The sequence below is a fragment of the Hyperoodon ampullatus genome (genome assembly GCF_949752795.1).
Source record: "Hyperoodon ampullatus genome assembly, chromosome: 6".
In the NCBI taxonomy this organism is placed as follows: domain Eukaryota; kingdom Metazoa; phylum Chordata; class Mammalia; order Artiodactyla; family Ziphiidae; genus Hyperoodon; species Hyperoodon ampullatus.
Window position 1 is genome coordinate 19931049 of NC_136919.1, and position 16466 is coordinate 19947514.

The 16466-nt window shown below is 53.9% G+C and overlaps 1 protein-coding gene across 1 annotated transcript in view; it reads right to left on the reverse strand.

The window, feature by feature from the left end:
* The window catches only part of COL27A1 (collagen type XXVII alpha 1 chain), a gene marked incomplete at its 5' end in the record, with an annotated part of 145297 nt that overhangs the window by 9138 nt on the left and 119693 nt on the right, over nucleotides 1-16466 (reverse strand). Inside the window, 18 exons of the mRNA XM_079706055.1 lie at nucleotides 677-786; nucleotides 1863-2031; nucleotides 2913-2978; nucleotides 5703-5729; nucleotides 5995-6030; nucleotides 6264-6281; nucleotides 6402-6437; nucleotides 6580-6633; nucleotides 7021-7083; nucleotides 7592-7645; nucleotides 11073-11180; nucleotides 12022-12129; nucleotides 12919-13026; nucleotides 13109-13162; nucleotides 13992-14045; nucleotides 14323-14376; nucleotides 14970-15023; nucleotides 15214-15270. Of these exons, the coding sequence (XP_079562181.1) occupies nucleotides 677-786; nucleotides 1863-2031; nucleotides 2913-2978; nucleotides 5703-5729; nucleotides 5995-6030; nucleotides 6264-6281; nucleotides 6402-6437; nucleotides 6580-6633; nucleotides 7021-7083; nucleotides 7592-7645; nucleotides 11073-11180; nucleotides 12022-12129; nucleotides 12919-13026; nucleotides 13109-13162; nucleotides 13992-14045; nucleotides 14323-14376; nucleotides 14970-15023; nucleotides 15214-15270 (1230 nt within the window). The remainder of the gene's footprint in view (nucleotides 1-676; nucleotides 787-1862; nucleotides 2032-2912; nucleotides 2979-5702; nucleotides 5730-5994; nucleotides 6031-6263; nucleotides 6282-6401; nucleotides 6438-6579; nucleotides 6634-7020; nucleotides 7084-7591; nucleotides 7646-11072; nucleotides 11181-12021; nucleotides 12130-12918; nucleotides 13027-13108; nucleotides 13163-13991; nucleotides 14046-14322; nucleotides 14377-14969; nucleotides 15024-15213; nucleotides 15271-16466) is intronic.

Below are 16466 nucleotides of genomic sequence, written 5' to 3' on the forward strand. Positions count from 1 at the left end.
ATTCCAGGAGAAGTCTGATGGTAAGTTCTTGGCTTGGCTTCCTAGCCTGGAGGGGCTTTTGAAAGTTCAATCTGAGACTCGTTATGAAAGGTTACAGCAAAGCAGCAAAGAGCCTATGTTGTCAATCACTCTTCTTGCTGCACTTATGTAAATAATCAAATTTATTGAAACTAGACTTAATTTGCAAACAAATTAGTTTTTCTATGGTTATCGTTAATAGAAATGGGGGTGACGGTACAGAGAAAATTCTCAGCCCGGAGACTGGCACATGGTAAGCGGGCACCAAACGTAAGTAACATATTTGCATATACAACCCTGGAACACATATCCCAGGTGAGCATCACACTGATTTATTTTGTGCTGATGGTCATGGCTGTCCAAGCCAGGCCAGCTTGGCTAACTCTGCCATTTTAGATATTAGGCAGAAAGTTCTATTTGAAGAAAGAACCATTAGCATCACACAACTCAAAAGGGTTTGGAAACCATGGATTTTGAACAATTCATCCCCAATGTACAGATGAGGAACTGGGATTCAGAAAGAGGAGATGACTTTCTCAAGGCAATGTAGCAAGATAGTCAAGGCTCAGTCCCAAACCTGGGTGGGCTGTGGTCCAGGGCAGGGGGCAGGGGGGTGTAGAGAGGGCCATCCAGTGGGAGCTGGGGAGCAGATGGGTACCTTGGAGGCCGTGATGGGCTTGAGACACGTCTGTCCACCATGTGTGAAGTTGCAGGAGACTTCGATGGTGTCGGACGAGCAGCCAAGGTTTGGATCCACCCAGTAGGTACCTGAAGGCAGCATGGGATGGGGGTGGTATATATATATATATATATATATATATATATATATATATATATATATATATATATGTGGGGAGGAACCTGGGGCTTGGTTCTGCAGGTGGACCCCACACCCTGTGACCCGCTGAGCCCCAGTTGGACATGAAGTCAGGGAGGGTGAGCAGAAAAGGGATTCTATGAGCCGCAGAGATGGAAGGAAACCCTTTGGGCAGAGCTCACAGCTGGCAGAGTCCCCGGAGGGGCCACATGGTGGAGCCCTTGCCTATGTCGCTATTGGGTAGCGTCCATTTTACAGAGGGGACAACTGAGGCTGAGAGAGTCTGAGTCACTTGCCCAAGGGATTTAGGGATTGTTTAATTGAATGGTTTCGCCGCCAAGGCTAGTGATCCTCCTAGAGCTTGGTGGGAGTCAGGGCTTCTCCCCTATCAACCAGGCACTTCTGCTGGCACTTGGTTTCCCCTTTGGGTTTCCAAGGGAGCCAAAGGCCCCAGAGCTAAAAGAGTAGGACAGCCGGCCACTCGTCCACCTTCTTGCTCAGCGGAGAGCAGGGTGGCTTGCGCAGCTCACAGAGCTGGTCAGAGGCAGGGCTGACCTTCGAACTCTGGTCTCTCTGCCTCCAAAACTGTGGTCCTTCCACGGCACCACATCAGCTCACAGAGAGAGAAGAGACTTGGATGAGGTGCGGATAGAAAGGGGGAATCCTGGCTCCGCAGGGAAGCTATGATGGGGTCCCCTCCTGGCCCTGGGGGCTTTTTCTGCCACAGCTCTTGTCTCATTGCACGGAAATGGGACAGCTTGCGGATCTGTGGGCTCTGGAAGGGCGGGACCACTCCTCTGTGTTTCCCACTATATCCCCACACCCCAGGAAGCACAAGCCCTTGGCACATCGTGGGGCTCCGTGACTGTCTGTTGAGTGAATAAATGACTGCCTCCCCGAGGACAGAAACTTGGCCCAGTGGAGACTCTAAGGCACCATCCCCCCAGCTCCTCCCAGAACCCCCTGCCCGCCCTGCCCCACCCCTGGGGCAGGAAGCCCTCGCTTGAGACCCCACAGGCCCTCGTACCATCCACCATCTTCTGTTCACAGTCCATGAGGTCCCGGCAGACCCGGGCGGGGTTCTCTTTGGTGCCCAGGGGCGTCTTAATGCTCTGGATGAGGTTGCTGAGGTAGTGTAAGGTTTTAAAGATCTCCCCTCCCTGGTCCAGCACCAGCCGGTCCGGATGGCTGTAACCCTGTCGTGGGGAGAGAGGGTGCCCATCGGCCTCTTGAGGTCCTGGCCTGGCTGGAGGTCCGAGCCTCCAGAGCCCCAAGTTCTTGCTACTGAGGAGACATCCGAGTTCCCAGCAGGGGGCACACTTGGGTCTCCCTCCACTGAACAAAGAAAGAAACTGGGGACCAGGGACAGGTGGGGGCAGATCTGCCAGGAGGGCCTGGAGGCTTGAGAGGAGTAGAGGGTCAGCCTGGTTCCTGTGCAGAACAGGAAGGTCCCCGTGAGCGAGGCGTCAAGGGAGTGGTCCCAAATCCCCCGGGAAGGGGTTGGTGAAGGACTTTCCACTGACCCCCAGAATGGAAGGAAGATAACGGGTCTTTCCATCTGCCCTTCCCCCTGGACCATGAGCCCTGAGAGAGTCACCTCGGCATCACCTCTCCCCAGCATCCTGCTCAGGGCACAAACGGAAATGTCTGAAGGTCTGAGCTGGGGGGTAGTGAGTTCCCCATCGCGGGAAGGAGGCAAAGCAGCCAAGGGCACTCCTGACAGGGCTTGACTAGAGGACACCTGAGGCCCTGCTCAGCCTCATATCCTGGGGCTGACTTGATCACCGGCCAGGGTCTTAGCAGAGCCTGTGGACTGACAACGAGCTTCCTGCTCCTGGCGGGTTGTGGGACTGAACCGCGGAAGCTGCTGTGGGCTCTGGACCCAGCTGAGCATCTCTTCCTGACTCAGGAGGAAAGGGCTCTGGAGGAAAGAGAAAGGGCTCAGGCCCGTTTCTGGCCCCTGCTCTGGCCATGAGTCACTCAGTGCGGGCCACGTGGAGGGCACTGACCACACATGGGCCATCATTTCCGTTTCCCCCAGGAAGGGGCCCCACGTGGGCAGGGCCCCTGGTGGTACCTCTGCTCTCAGTGCTCCACTAGTGTCCATCCACGTCTGGAAAGCTGCCCCAAGGTCATCTTGTTGCTGTGCAGGGAGAAGACAGGGTGTGTCTCCTGGTCCCCACACACCCACCAAGCGGGCGCTCCAGGGTCTGAGCAAGAGCCCTCCCACCCCACCGTCCCCGGCGGGATCGTGGCCAACAGCATGCCTTCGGTGGAGCTCTGTCCTTCCCCTTGCAAACAGGCCCTTCCGCTCCCTTCCTCCAGGCACTTCCATTGTGCTCCAACATCCTCAGGATGAAGTCCAAACTCCTCAGCATGGTTATAAGACCTGGACTGAGTGCTGCGGTCTCTGGCCCTGCCTCTCTTCTCTCTCCCACATGTGCTCCGGGCACCAGACGCACTATTGTACTTCTAAGTTCCTAAGTACCATGCTCTATCTAGCCACTGGGCCTTTGCACATGTTGCTCCCATTGCCTCTTCCCTCCCTCCACCATCCCATTTACTATTCCAGTGGTACTCATCCAGGGGAGACGCTGCCCCCAGTGGACATCTGGCAATACCTCGAGACTTTACGGGCTGTCACCACTGGAGGAGGGGATGCTCCTGGCATGTAGTGGGTGGAGGTCAGGATGCTGCTAAACATCCTACAACGCACAGGACAATCACTCATAGCAAAGAATCATCTGGTTCCAAATGTCAACAGCGCTGCCGTTGAGAAACCCTGCCCTACACTCATCCTATAGACGCCAGCTGCCATGGGAACTCTTTCGTGACGTTTCTGCCCCCAGGCTGGGTGTGGACCCCTTTCTCTACATTCCCACAGTCCCCGTGTCTCCCCTTTGGCTTGCACTGTAATTGTCTCGCATACACTTGTAGCTCCATCCCTGGCACTGGGCTTGCCAGAAACATAGCCATGGTCTTGCCATGAAAATAGTGAGGGGGAGAATCTGACAGTGAGTAAAGCGCAGGATTGGGGTCTGGGGCCAGGACTCTGGAGGTACTTCTCCAGTTCAAATCCCAGCCTTGCTACTTACTAACTGCACAATCTGGGCAAGTTGCTTAACCTCTCTTTGCCTCAGTTGTCTCATCCTGATAATGGGCATGACAATAAAACTCTCTCAGAACTGTTGAGAGGAATAAATGAGTTAATACGTGAAAAGCACTTCTAATGCTGTCTGGCATGTAACAAGCACTGAATATATTAGTTATTATTCGAAAAAACTCAAAACCCTCTCATCTCCCATTTTTTCAGAGGGAGAAGGTTTTTCTTAGATCTCTTCACTTCCCCCTAGCTGGCTTCCTTACTGAATGAAGAAGGAAAGGTGTAGGGGGAGAGGCCAGGGCTGTCATTCCGTTTTTGTGGGCGAGGCAGAGGGATGGGCAGCGAGCAGCAGAGAGGGGAGGAGAACAGGGGCTCCGAGCACCTCCCGGCCCAGGGGCTCCTCCCCCATTCAGTCCTTCTCCTTGGCCGCTCCGGGGAACGCTGTCAGGGCCTGCTTCTAACAGTCAGTCGTCACCGTGGTGAAATGGAGACGGACTTGTCAGAGGGCTTGGGAGGGGGCCATGCCTTCATACAGGCCAGGGTACCCCCCAGGGAGGAACACAGAGGCCTGACCTGCAACCTTGCCCGGCCCTCTTTGGACTCAGAATCTGAGCTAGAAGGACTCTGCGATATTATGGTTTATAATAAGAAATATATATTTGGTCTTCAATCCCGTTCCTGGAACAGAGCTCCTAAAAGCCTTGGAATCTCCTGGAATAGGGTATCTTTTGCTATGTTAATGAGGTGACTTTTGGACTGCTGTAAGTAACCTAAGGATGGGGGCTTGTGGTTGGTGGAAGCGACCGTGTGATCAGAGGGTTGGAACTTGCAGTTACGGCCCACAGTCTCCACGGTGGGGAGGGGGGGGCTGGAGGTTGAGTCAATCACCAGTGGCCAATGATTTCATCAATCATGTCTGTGTAATGAAGCCTGCATAAAATCCCCAAAGGACTGGATTCAGAGGGCTTCCAGGTTGGTGAACACACGGAGATTCGGGGAGAACAGGGAAGCTCGTGCCCTTGCCCCGTGCCTTGCCCTATGCACATCTTCCATCTGGCTGTTCCTCAGTGACAGCCTTTTATAATAAACCAACAATCTAATAAGTAAAATGTTTCCATGAGTTCTGTGAGCCGCTCTAGCAAATTAATGGAACCCGAGGAGGGCATGGTGGGAAGCTCTGGTTTACAGCCAGTTGGCCAGAAGCACAGGCGACACCTGGATTTGCCACTGGCAAACCTGAAGGGGGGCGGCGAGGGGGTGGGTGAGGGACATGGGGATTGGGGGATGGGGGAGCCAGCGGCAACCTTGTAGGACTGAGCCCTCAACCTGTGGAATCTGATGCTAACTCCAGGTAGTGTCAGGACTGAGTTGAATTGTGGGACACCCAGCTGGTGTGTCCCCAACATTGCTTGTTGGTGCGGGGAACCCCCCTCCCCAACACACACAGGGTGGAATCGGTACCAGAACCTTAAAGAGTTGTCAACGGATCTGTACAGTGTACCGACAGGACCCCGGAGCCAGCGGTGGGAGGTCTTCCTGGGTTCATAGTCAGGGGTGCATTCTGACTAAAAGCTGGGTATCCTGCCTCTCGGCCCAGGGCTCTTTCTGCTGCTTCAGGGTCCAGGATCCAGTATGGAGCGGCAAAGGGACGTGGGCAGTTTAGGGCCACCTTGGCCAGAGAGGGGTCCACTGCCGCCACCTGCCCCCGACACCACCCCCCAGGCCTTACCCCACGCAGGCAACAGAGAATGTTCTCCAACTTACAAAGTGAATAGGGCTCCCTGGAGGACCCTGCAAAAGAAGAGGCTGGGTCTGTATCTGATGGGGACCGGGTGCTGCAGTCCTGGGGGCTGTCAGGGCGTGAGAGAACCCACCACGCTGGTCTCTGCCTGGCCCTACCAGGGCTGTGCCACACTGTCCCGGAGGCCTGGCCTGGCCTGGCCTGTGAAGTCAGGGCCAGTCCTGTGAAGGCTGCCAGCACAGCCTTGGGTCTCATTCAAAGGAACCCCATCTGCTGCCCTGCAGTTCAAGGGGTACCGAGCACACAGCTACCTACCGGTGGGCCGGGCTGCCCTCTGGGACCGGGAGGACCCTGGAGGAAGAGGAGAACACTGAGGCCCCGGTCAAAGGCCTCTCAGCCCCCCACCCAGCCCAGGCCTCCTCCAGCAGACCTGAGACCCGGGCACGATGGTGGCCCAGGTACAGATTGAGGCCCACAGGGAAAAACGTGCCCAAGGACGTGCCTGGTCATGGGCAGGGGAAACCCAGAGGGCCCGTCCCTCCCACTCCCCCGTCCCCCCAGCCCTCATACCCCAGCCCACTCACCCTCGGACCTTGCAATCCCTAGAGGGGGAGCAGAAGCAGGGAGAAAGAGTCAGAGGACCAGGCTGAGCCACGCTCCCCCCTGCCCCAGCCCAACCCTGCCGTACCCCCTGCCATACTGTCCCCAGCCCATCCACTCACCAAGTCCCCTCGCCTGCCTCTGTCGCCCTTCGGACCCTGCAATAAACCACGGCCCAGTGAGAGGGGGCTCAGAGGGGAAGCCCCACTTCCCAGATGGGGAAACTGAGGCTCAGACTGGCCCTGGGTCACAGAGACAGTCTTGCCCCAGCGGTCTTCCTGGCCAGCCCCCTGCACATACCTGGCGTCCTGAAGGTCCCAGGATTCCTAGGGGCCCAATGATGCCTTCCTTCCCCTAAAGGAGAGAGAAAGGCTTGTGTGTCCTTGTCCCAGGGCCTGGGGCACACAGTCACAGGGACAGGAGGGTAGAGGGCAGCCTGAGTGTCCCAAGGGGATGGAAGGGAGACCTCCTCGAGGGGGCCAGGCCGTGCGTCTCCTGAGCCCGTCCTATGTGCCTTGCGGGGGGGGCACCAGTGGACGGGGGGAGCAGTGAAGGGGGAAAGGATGGCAGCCCAGCTGGCAGGAACGGCATGAGAGAAGGTATGGAAACAGGAGAGAAGACTGCGGGCGGAGGGGCTCAATGCTGAAGGAACAGGAGGAGGGGCGGCCCCCCGGCTGATGGCTGCCCAGCCTTGGGCCTCGGATAACTGTCCCTGCTGGGGTAGACAGGGAGAGGACTCACCATCAAGCCAGGAGGCCCCCGAGGGCCCTGGATGCCTTTGAAGCCGATGTCTCCTGGGGGGCCCTGCAGAAGGCAGAGGAAGGGCTGCGGTGTCTGGGCGGCCACTGGGCGAGGGCTCCAGCGCTCTGCCACCCGAGGTCTGGCCAACCTTTGCCCTCCCTGTCAAGAGACGCCTTACCTGAGAGGCTCCAGGAAGAGTAACAAATGTGCACAATTATTCAGCAGGTGCCAGAGTGCTGGCTCGGTGCTAAATGGTGTAGGTCTCTGGTCTTAATTGTAACAACCCTTTGCTGTTATTATACCCATTTTATAGATGAGAAAACTGAGGCTTGGAGAGACCGAGTAACTTGCTTGAGGCACAGAGCAGGTGAATTGTGGAGCTGGGTTTAGAACCCAGGTCTGCTGGAATGTGAGTGCTGGGAGACACAGGTGTTCATGCTAGACCCTGGCTGTGTTCCAGCCCACGCTGCAAATGCTCAAGAAATATTTGTTGAGTGAATAAATGAATAAATGAACAAGCAGGTGGATGGATGGGACCCCAAGAGGGACGGTGTAGAATGGGAATCTGTACCTTGGGTCCGAAGAGGCCAGCCATTCCTGGGAATCCCATCTCACCAGAGTCACCCTGTGGGGAGAACAGGATGAGAAGGGTGCCTGGCCAGTCATGCAGGACCCCTGGGCCTGCCTTCTTGCAGGGATATCAGCCACTCCACCTCGAAGCGATCAGATGAGTGTGAGTGGCTCACAAAGCAGACACCAGGTCAGCCTGGACTCCAGTGGGGCAGGAGCCTGCGCCCTCTGTCAAATGGGAAAGTGGAGGACGGCTCAGGGCTTCCACAGGGGATGCTCTAGAACACTCAGGATCTCCTGTCCCAGGTCTTCAAGGAAGACAGTGGAAGGACCTGTAGACTTCCCAACCCATCCCAAAAGCTCTATTGAGTAATGGGCCCCTCAAAGTAACCCCTAAAAACTGAGGGCCTGCTATGTGCCAGGCACTTTGCATGCACCGCCATGCATGTGTGTTCCCACATCAGCCTGGGGAGACATAATGCGCCTATTCACAGACCAGGAAATAAAGACTCAGAGAGGGCAGGAACTTGCTCAAAGTCACACAGATGTTGTGGAGTGTGCTAGATTCAGATAAGGTTATAATTCCAGAGGCCTGCGTTATATGGTTCATTGTTGCTTAACTTTTTTTTTTTTTTTAAATTTATTTTTGGCTGTGTTGGGTCTTCGTTGCTGTGTGCGGGCTTTCTCTAGTTGCAGCGAGCGGGGGCTACTCTTCGTTGCGGCGCGCGGGCTTCTCACTGCAGTGGCTTCCCTCGTTGTGGAGCAAGGGCTCTAGGCGTGCGGCTTCAGTAGTTGTGGAGCGTGGGCTCAGTAGTTGTGGCTCACGGGCTCTAGAGCACAGGCTCAGTAGTTGTGGTGCACGGGCTTAGTTGCTCCATGGCATGTGGGATCTTCCCAGACCAGGGGATCGAACTCGTGTCCCCTTCATTGGCAGGCAGATTCTCAACCACTGCACCACCAGGGAAGCCCATGTTGCTTAACTTTTAAAGAAACTGCTCAACTGTTTTCCAAAGTGGTTATACAATTTTACATTCCTATTAGCAGAGTATGAGAGTTCCCATTGTTCCACATCCTTGCCAAGCAAGGATCAGTATGATCAGTCTTTAAAAATTTTCTCCATTCAAATTCAAAGTAGCATCTCATTGTGGTTATAATGAGCATTTGCCTAATGACTAATGATATTGACATTTTCATGTGCTTATTTGCCATCTGTATAGCTTCTTTGAAGTGTCTACTCAAACCTTTTGTCTAATTTTAAAAATTGGGCTGCTTATTTTCTTACTATTGAGTTTTGAGAGTTCTTTATATATTCTGGCTATGAATCCTTTATGAGACATATGCTTTGCACTTTCTCCTAGTATGTGGCTTATCTTTTCATTCTCTTAACAGTGTCCTTTTGAGAAGCAAAAGTTTTAAATTTCAATGATGTCCAGTTTATCAGATTTTCTTTTATGCATCATGCTTTTGGTGTCATTGCTAAGAAATCTTTTTATAACCCAAAGTCTCAAAGATTTTCTTTTACACTTTCTTGTAGAAGTTTTAGCCCTTTTGGTTTTATTTTTAGGTGTATGATCCATGTTGAGTTAATTTTTGTACACAGTATGAAGTATCCAATTGTTCTGGAGCCATTGCTGGAAAACACTATTCTGTATCCACTGAATTACTTTTGCACCTATGTCAAAGATGAGTTGTCTCTATATGAATGCATTTCTGGACTCTTTTTTCTGTTCCTTTGATCTATTAGTATATCTATGGCAATACCATACCTTCTTGATTCCTGTAGCTTTGTAAGTCTTGAAATCAACTACTGTTAGTCCTTCAACTTTGTTCTTCTTTTCCAAGTTGTTTTGGTTATTCTAGGTCTTTTGCATTTTCAAATGCATTTTAGAATCAGCTTGTTATTTTCTACAAGAAAAACCTGATGGGATTTTGATTGGGATTGTGTTGAATCTATAGACCAACATAAGGAAAATTGACATCTTAACAATATTGAGTCTTTTGACCAGTAAACACAGTAAATATTTCCATTTATTTAGATCTTCCTCAATTTATCTCAACAATGCTTTATAGTTTTTCAGTGTACATGTCTTATACACCTATTGTCATGTGTATCTCTAAATATTTCATATTTTTATGCTATTGTAAATAGTATTGCTCTTTAGATTTCCAAATCTGATTGCTTCTTGCTAGCATATACAAGTCATTTGAGTATATTGAGCTGGTGTCCTGCTATCTTGCTAAAACTCCCTTATTCTAGTAGCTTTATTGTAGATTCTATTGGGTTTTCTACATAGACAACCATTTTGTCTACAGATGAAAAGTTTCACGTCTTCCTTTTTGATATGAATGTCTTTTATTTATTTTTCTTGCCTTACTGCATTGCTAGAACTGCCAATACAATGTTGAATAGAAGTAGTGAGAACAGATATCTTTGACTTATTTCTGCTCTTTGGGAGAAAGAATTCAGTCATTCACTACTTTTTTTTTTTCTCAGTTGGGTCGGGTCTTAGTTGTGGCAGGCAGGCTCCTTAGTTGCGGCTTGCCGGCTCCTTAGTTGTAGCATGTGAACTCTTAGCCGCGGCATGCATGTGGGATCTAGTTCCCTGACCAGGGATCAAACCTGGGCCCCCTGTGTTGGGAGTGTGGAGTCTTATCCACTGCATCACCAGCGAAGTCCCAGTTATTCACTATTAAGTATGATGTTAAATATAGATTTTTCATGGATGCCCTTTATCAAGTTGAGAAAGTTCCTTGGTCTACCAAGTTTGTTGAGAAATTTTATCAGAAATGGAGTTGGATTTTATCTATTACTTTTCTTGCACCTACTGAGATGATTAATTAGGTTTTCTTTTATCGCTTGTTAATATGGTAAATTACATTGCTTTACTTTCAAATGTTATACCATCCTTGCATTTCTGGGATAAACCTCACTTGATCTTGATGTACCATCCTTTTAATGTATTCTTAGATTCATTTTTCTAAAGTTGTATTGACAATTTTTGTATCTATAGTTATGAGGTATATTGGTCTGTAGTTTTCTTTTCTTGTAATGTCCTTATCTGGCATTGACATCAAGGTAATGCTAACCTCATAGAATGTGTTGGGAAATATTCCTCCTCTTCAATTTTCTGGAAGAGTTTATGCAGAATTGGTATTTTTTTCTTCCATAAACAATTACTAGAATTTACTGGTGAAGTCATCTGAGCCTTTGTGGGAAGTTTTTAAACTATAGATGCACTTTCTCTAATAGATACAAGGCTGTTGAAGGCTATTTAGAGTTCCGGTTGGGATCCCCTCTGCTCATTCTGAAGGGACCGCTCATATCTCATTTCTCAGCTTTTTTCCACCCCCAGCCCCGCATGCAGGGGAGGCAGAATAGTATCTGTGCCCACAGAGGGTATTGGTCTGCCCTCGTCACAGAGCAGGAAGGTGGCTTCTGGGTCTGTGTGTGTGAACACGTGTATTCCCTGGGGCTCACTCACCGGCTGGCCTTTGGATCCAGGCTCCCCCTGGTTCCCAGGAAGCCCCGTTCCGCCTTCCGTCCCTCGTTTGCCAGGGGGACCCAGCTGCCCGGGTAACCCACTTTCACCCTTAAAGAAGTACACCAAGATGACCAATCAAAGGGAGAAAATGGCTCGAGGAGAGGGGAGGCGCAGTTGGAGAGACAGAACAGCCATTCCACAGGGTCAGTTAACATCTCCGGGTGCTGGGGCAACAGGCATAGGCCTGGGGGGTGGCGGAGGGGTGCTCAAAACTTCAGCCTCCTTAAGGGGAAAGTCTCTTTTCTTACTCTGGCATTCAAGGGCCACTTTCCGTCCACTCTCCCACACGCCTCTCCTCTTCATTGTTTCTTCCCAACAGACCATGCAGTCCCCACCTCCACACTTCCATTCACACTGTCCCTTCTTGCTCATTTAAATCCTCCACGGGCCAAGGCCATCTCTCCCTCTGCCAGCTGTCTTTATGGAGGGTTCCAACCTCTCTCCAACTAAACCTCAAGCTCAGAGCGGGCGAGAGCCCCGTTTGATTCATTCGTCTCAATCTTCCCTTCAGTGTCTAGCCCTGGGCTCAGACTGACTCCTGGCTGCCTCCGCCACCACTCAAGGAAACTTTCTAAAAAGATGCCTTGGAGGGTCTCAGAGCCAGCAACATGCACTGTTCCACAATGGCCCACAAGAGGGCGCCCATGGACAACTCAACAAATAGCTGACAGTGTCAAGGGCCTGGTAGGGGGCAGTATTACAGCTCCCTGGATAAACTGTCCTTTAAGTCAAGTTTAAGCTTGGGGAGGGACCCCTGAGAAAGAGGACTCCATTTTCACACAGGCCCTGGGACATGGGCGCTCACATCAGCACTGCAGTCGGTGTCATTATAGTTAGTACCAAGGCAGAAAGGGTGGAGGGCGGGTAAGAGGATTAACAAGTGTCTGACCTTGAATCCTGGGGGCCCCTGCGCTCCAGGCAAGCCAGCCACACCTGGATTTCCTCTCTTCCCAGCAGGGCCCATGGGGCCAGGGTCCCCATCGTCTCCCTGCTCCCCCTGTGAAGAAAGAGGGCAGAGGAGGATTTTTCATGTTTCAGGAAATAGGCAGCCAAGGAGGCAGGATGACTCAAAACCTGGGTGAAGGGCTTCCCTGGTGGCACAGTGGTTAAGAATCCGCCTGCCAGTGCAGGGGACATGGGTTCGAGCTCTGGTCCGGGAAGACCCCACATGCCGCGGAGCAACTAAGCCCATGCGCCACAACTACTGAGCCTGCGCTCTAGAGAGCTGGCGAGCCACAACTACTGAGCCCGCGCGCCTAGGGCCCGTGCTCCACAAGAGAAGCCATGAGAATGAGAAGCCCGCGCACCGCAACCAAGAGTAGACCCCGCTCTCCGCAACTACAGAAAGCCCGCGTGCAACAACGAAGACCCAACGTAGCCAAAGAAAAAACAAAGCAAAACAAAACAAAACAAAAACCTGGGTGAACCCTGGGTGAAGCTGGAGGTCAGACTGAGGGATGGAGGTCATACTGCCTGTGTGTGAGGATGGCTGGACCAGCGGGACAAATGGGTGGGGAAGGGAAGGGTCTTAAAAACCAGAAGCTCTATTTGCTGGACAGGGCATGACCCTCTGGGTGCTGGCATGGATGAGAGACAGTGAGATGGGCCATAGTCCCAGGTCCCAAGGGATGAGGCCATTGCCCACACAGGAAACTTCTGGATATGCTGGTTCTGCCCATCCAAGTTTCCAAACCCGCTCCTCCTGGCCCATGGCGTATGGCACCTCACCACACACACACCTCATCTCAAATGGAGACACCGTCTCTTAACCCCAAGTCCTGCTCACCTGTTGTCCTGCTTGACCGTCCCGGCCAGGAAGCCCATCTGGTCCAGCGACACCCTCGGGGCCCTGTCTCCCCACCACGCCCCGAGGCCCCGGCAGCCCCTGCAGGCCCTGGTGGTAAATAAGAAGCTGGTGAGGGCTTCTGGGGAGGGCAGGGAGGTGGGTGGGAGAGGAGAAGCTGGGAGTCACTCACCTGGATCCCCCTCCGTCCTGGTCCCCCAGCCTTGCCTTGCTTTCCCTTTGGTCCCTGAAAAATCAAGGGGCACATAATGAGGGCTTCCTTGAAGAGGTGAAGAACACTAGGCGCTCTGGAAGGGGGCCCCTCTGTGGCCAGGCCCTGCCCCTCCACTTCTTGGGCCTTGGCATCTGAATCTGCAAATGGGCCCAAGCAGCCTGACTCAGAAGCCCACGGTCAAGGCTGGCCTTGGGGCCTGCCAGCGTTGTCACTAACCCTGGGTCCTGGGCCCTCACTGGCAGCCCTGCTGCAGAGGCTCCGGGCCCTGGCAACTTCCTGGTGGGAGCGAAGCCCACGGCTGGCTGGTCTATTTAATCCCCATGGGTGTGGCTATCCCTGAGGGGTGGGGGGTGGCTCTGTGGGTGGAGGGGTGCACCCCTAGGGGGAAGTTGAGGGCATTAAGGCAGCCTTGGCCCAACCTCAGTGGAGGCAGATGCAGGAGCCCTGGGTGCAAGGCAGGAAACTCCTCTCCACCACCTCTGAATTCTTCCACGAGCATCACCAGCCCCGTGTCTTCCTCCACACCCCCTCACTTCACTTCCCCCAGTTTTCTCTTTCTACAGTGTGGCATGGTGGAGAGGCCAGCTTTGGATCTTGACGGCCCTGGGTTCAAATACCACTGGCTGACCTGACAGGTGGTCTCCCTCCGGGAGGCCCTATAAATGGGGCTGGTCATCCCCCCTCCCTCAGGCTGTTTGAAGGGATCTTGGCCAGGCCACACCCTGCAGGGCCCCTCCGTGTGGTTCCCTCTCTTTCTCACAGCACCCCCAGACCTCCCTCCCGTGGGCTGTGTGCCTGGGCCAGTCTCTTTCCCTTCCCTGTGGACGTCAGGGCCTCTTACCTCGTCCCCTTTCGATCCTTTGGGGCCCGGCCGTCCCCGGGGTCCCGGATGCCCCTGCAAACCAAGGTGAGATGACGCAAGGCAGCCCCAGGATTCTCTCCTGGGGAGGGTGGCCAGTCTCCGCCTGGAGGGGGGAGGTGTGGGGAGGGGTTTGGGGGTGCAGGCTCTGGGGGTGCTCCCAGGGTCAGGGCAGGAGAAACCAGAATGGGCTCTGTCCTCCTGCAGGGAGGGTCCCTTTAAGCTTTAAAAGGCCCAGTTCTTTAATGCCCCCACTGCTCCTCTCCCACCCCCCTCAGGGCGGGAGGGGGATGGGACGGGAAGCACCACTCACGGGTTGGCCCTGCTGGCCTGGATTTCCACGGAGGCCTTGTACACCCTCCTGTCCCTGGAAGTCAAGGCAGAGACAGGTGAGGGGGCTCATCCTCGGGGTGGGGGGGGGGCGGGCAGGACAACTTCCAGCCTGGAGGACCCCAGAAAGCCCTCGTTCTTCCTAGCCATGTGTCATTGTCCCCCTGAGTCTCAGCATCCTCATCTGCAAAATGGGTGAAGTAATGACCCTGCCAGGGAGGATGAAGGTGGGGCGGCGAAGAGCCTAGGGGGCTGGCAGGTGGGGGGAGCTTGGGAGGGGGGGTCTGGTGCTCATTCAGTGGCCTGTTCACACTGCTTCTGTTGGGAGAGCTGTTCTCGGCCACAGATGGGGACACTGAGGCTCTTGGAGGGGAGAGGTCTCCCTCCCCTGCCCATCCTCTCCATCCCTCAGGGAAGATCTCAGACCCTTCCCCTTTCAGCATGAACTACGCCCTGAGCCTTTGCGGGGAGTGGGAGGGTTGTGCTTAAAGCCTGGGCACTGATGGTGGAAGGACAGGCCTGTTTCCTGGCGAAGGCTGTTCTAATTCCAGGTTGCAGGGAATAGAGGCTAAGGAATGCCCTCTTATATCACTCCCGATGCTGCCAGCAGGTAGGAGCTCCGATACTTACAGGGTATCCAGGGTCCCCTGGCTCCCCGCGGTCTCCTCGATCACCCACAGGGCCCTAAACGACAAGGACAACAATAAAAAATGGGCCACCGGGTGCAGGGGATGCCACACCTGGGCCTCCTAGGCCACAACCTCGTGAAGCTCGCAGCAGCCTCACCCCTGCTCAGTTTCCCCGCCCCCTCCCAGGTTGGGGCTCCACCCTGGCATGGGTCCACGGGATGGACAGTGCGGGTGGGGGGTCTTACCCGATCTCCAGGTGGCCCGGGGTGCCCCTCGGCCTTGCCATCCTCACCCTGCTCCCCCTGTGGACACAAAACTAGCTTTAGGACAAACCTCCTGCTCCTGGTGAATTCTGGGAATTCCAGACACTGCACTGAGGCCAAAAGGGCCTTCATCAGAGATGAAGTCCAGCCGACTTACGGTTACAGACAGAAAGACTGAGGTCAGAGAGGGAAGGGGGAAGATGTGGGGTCAAAGGCAGACCTGGGCATGGAACCAGGAATGTAGAACACAGAACAGCGCTCTTTACCCTTCCCGCTGCTGGACACCGCCAGGCCGATGCCCTCAGGCTGTCAGACGGGGTAGCTAAGCAGAGACCTTGGTCACACCCAGCTTTGCAGGGGACCAGCTGCCCAGACCTTCAACAGGTCCCTTCCCATCTCAGAGCTTTTTCTCAGCTGCGGAATCAGAGTGAGGAGGGGTGAAGGGGACAGTGGCGATATCCATGCGGAGTGGAGGGGAATTCCGTGAAATGATGCAGAAGTCCCTGCATGGTGCTCAGCAGGCAGTGACAATAATTCCAACAGCTGGCAGGCATGGGCACTGCCACGGCCGCACACAGGCACTCGCTGAATCCTCCCAGCAACGCTACAAAGTAAGTGATATTATTCTCCCCATTTTACAGATGAGGACACTGAGGCACAAAGAGGTGGTGTGAGCTGCTCAGTCATTCAGCCCCCAGTGACAGAGCCCCTTTCTCTGTCCCTTGCTGGGAGAAAGTGGGCCGAGAATCAGCTCCAGGACAAACGTCCAACCGTGGATGGGAGACCCAGAAAAGGCCCTGGGCTGCCCCAGATGGCACTCAGCAGTCGGCTAACTTGCAGGTCTTGTTCATATGACAGTTTCCTATCTGCAAAACGGGACTGTCATGCCTCGCAGCACTGCTCCGAGGACCCAGTGAGCAAAGGCGTGCTGCTGCACACAGCGTAGAGGCTCAGTAGAAATTGCTGTTGTTGATAATTATAACAGCAGGAGGATGTGTGGCCTGGAGGTGGTCAGAAAGACTGGGGGAGGAGCAGAGTTTAGAGCCGAGGTCCTTGGGCCGTGGCAGGCCACGCCGGGCCCTGGGCTACCCACAGGACAGGTGGCTGGACACCATGTGCCAGCTACAAGGAAGGTGTAAGCAGAACAGCAAGTGGCAGAACCTCAAGGCTCAGAGTGTTCCAGCCCCGGACAATTAGTGTCACCTCCCATGGGGGTGCATTCTGGGCAGGGGGCT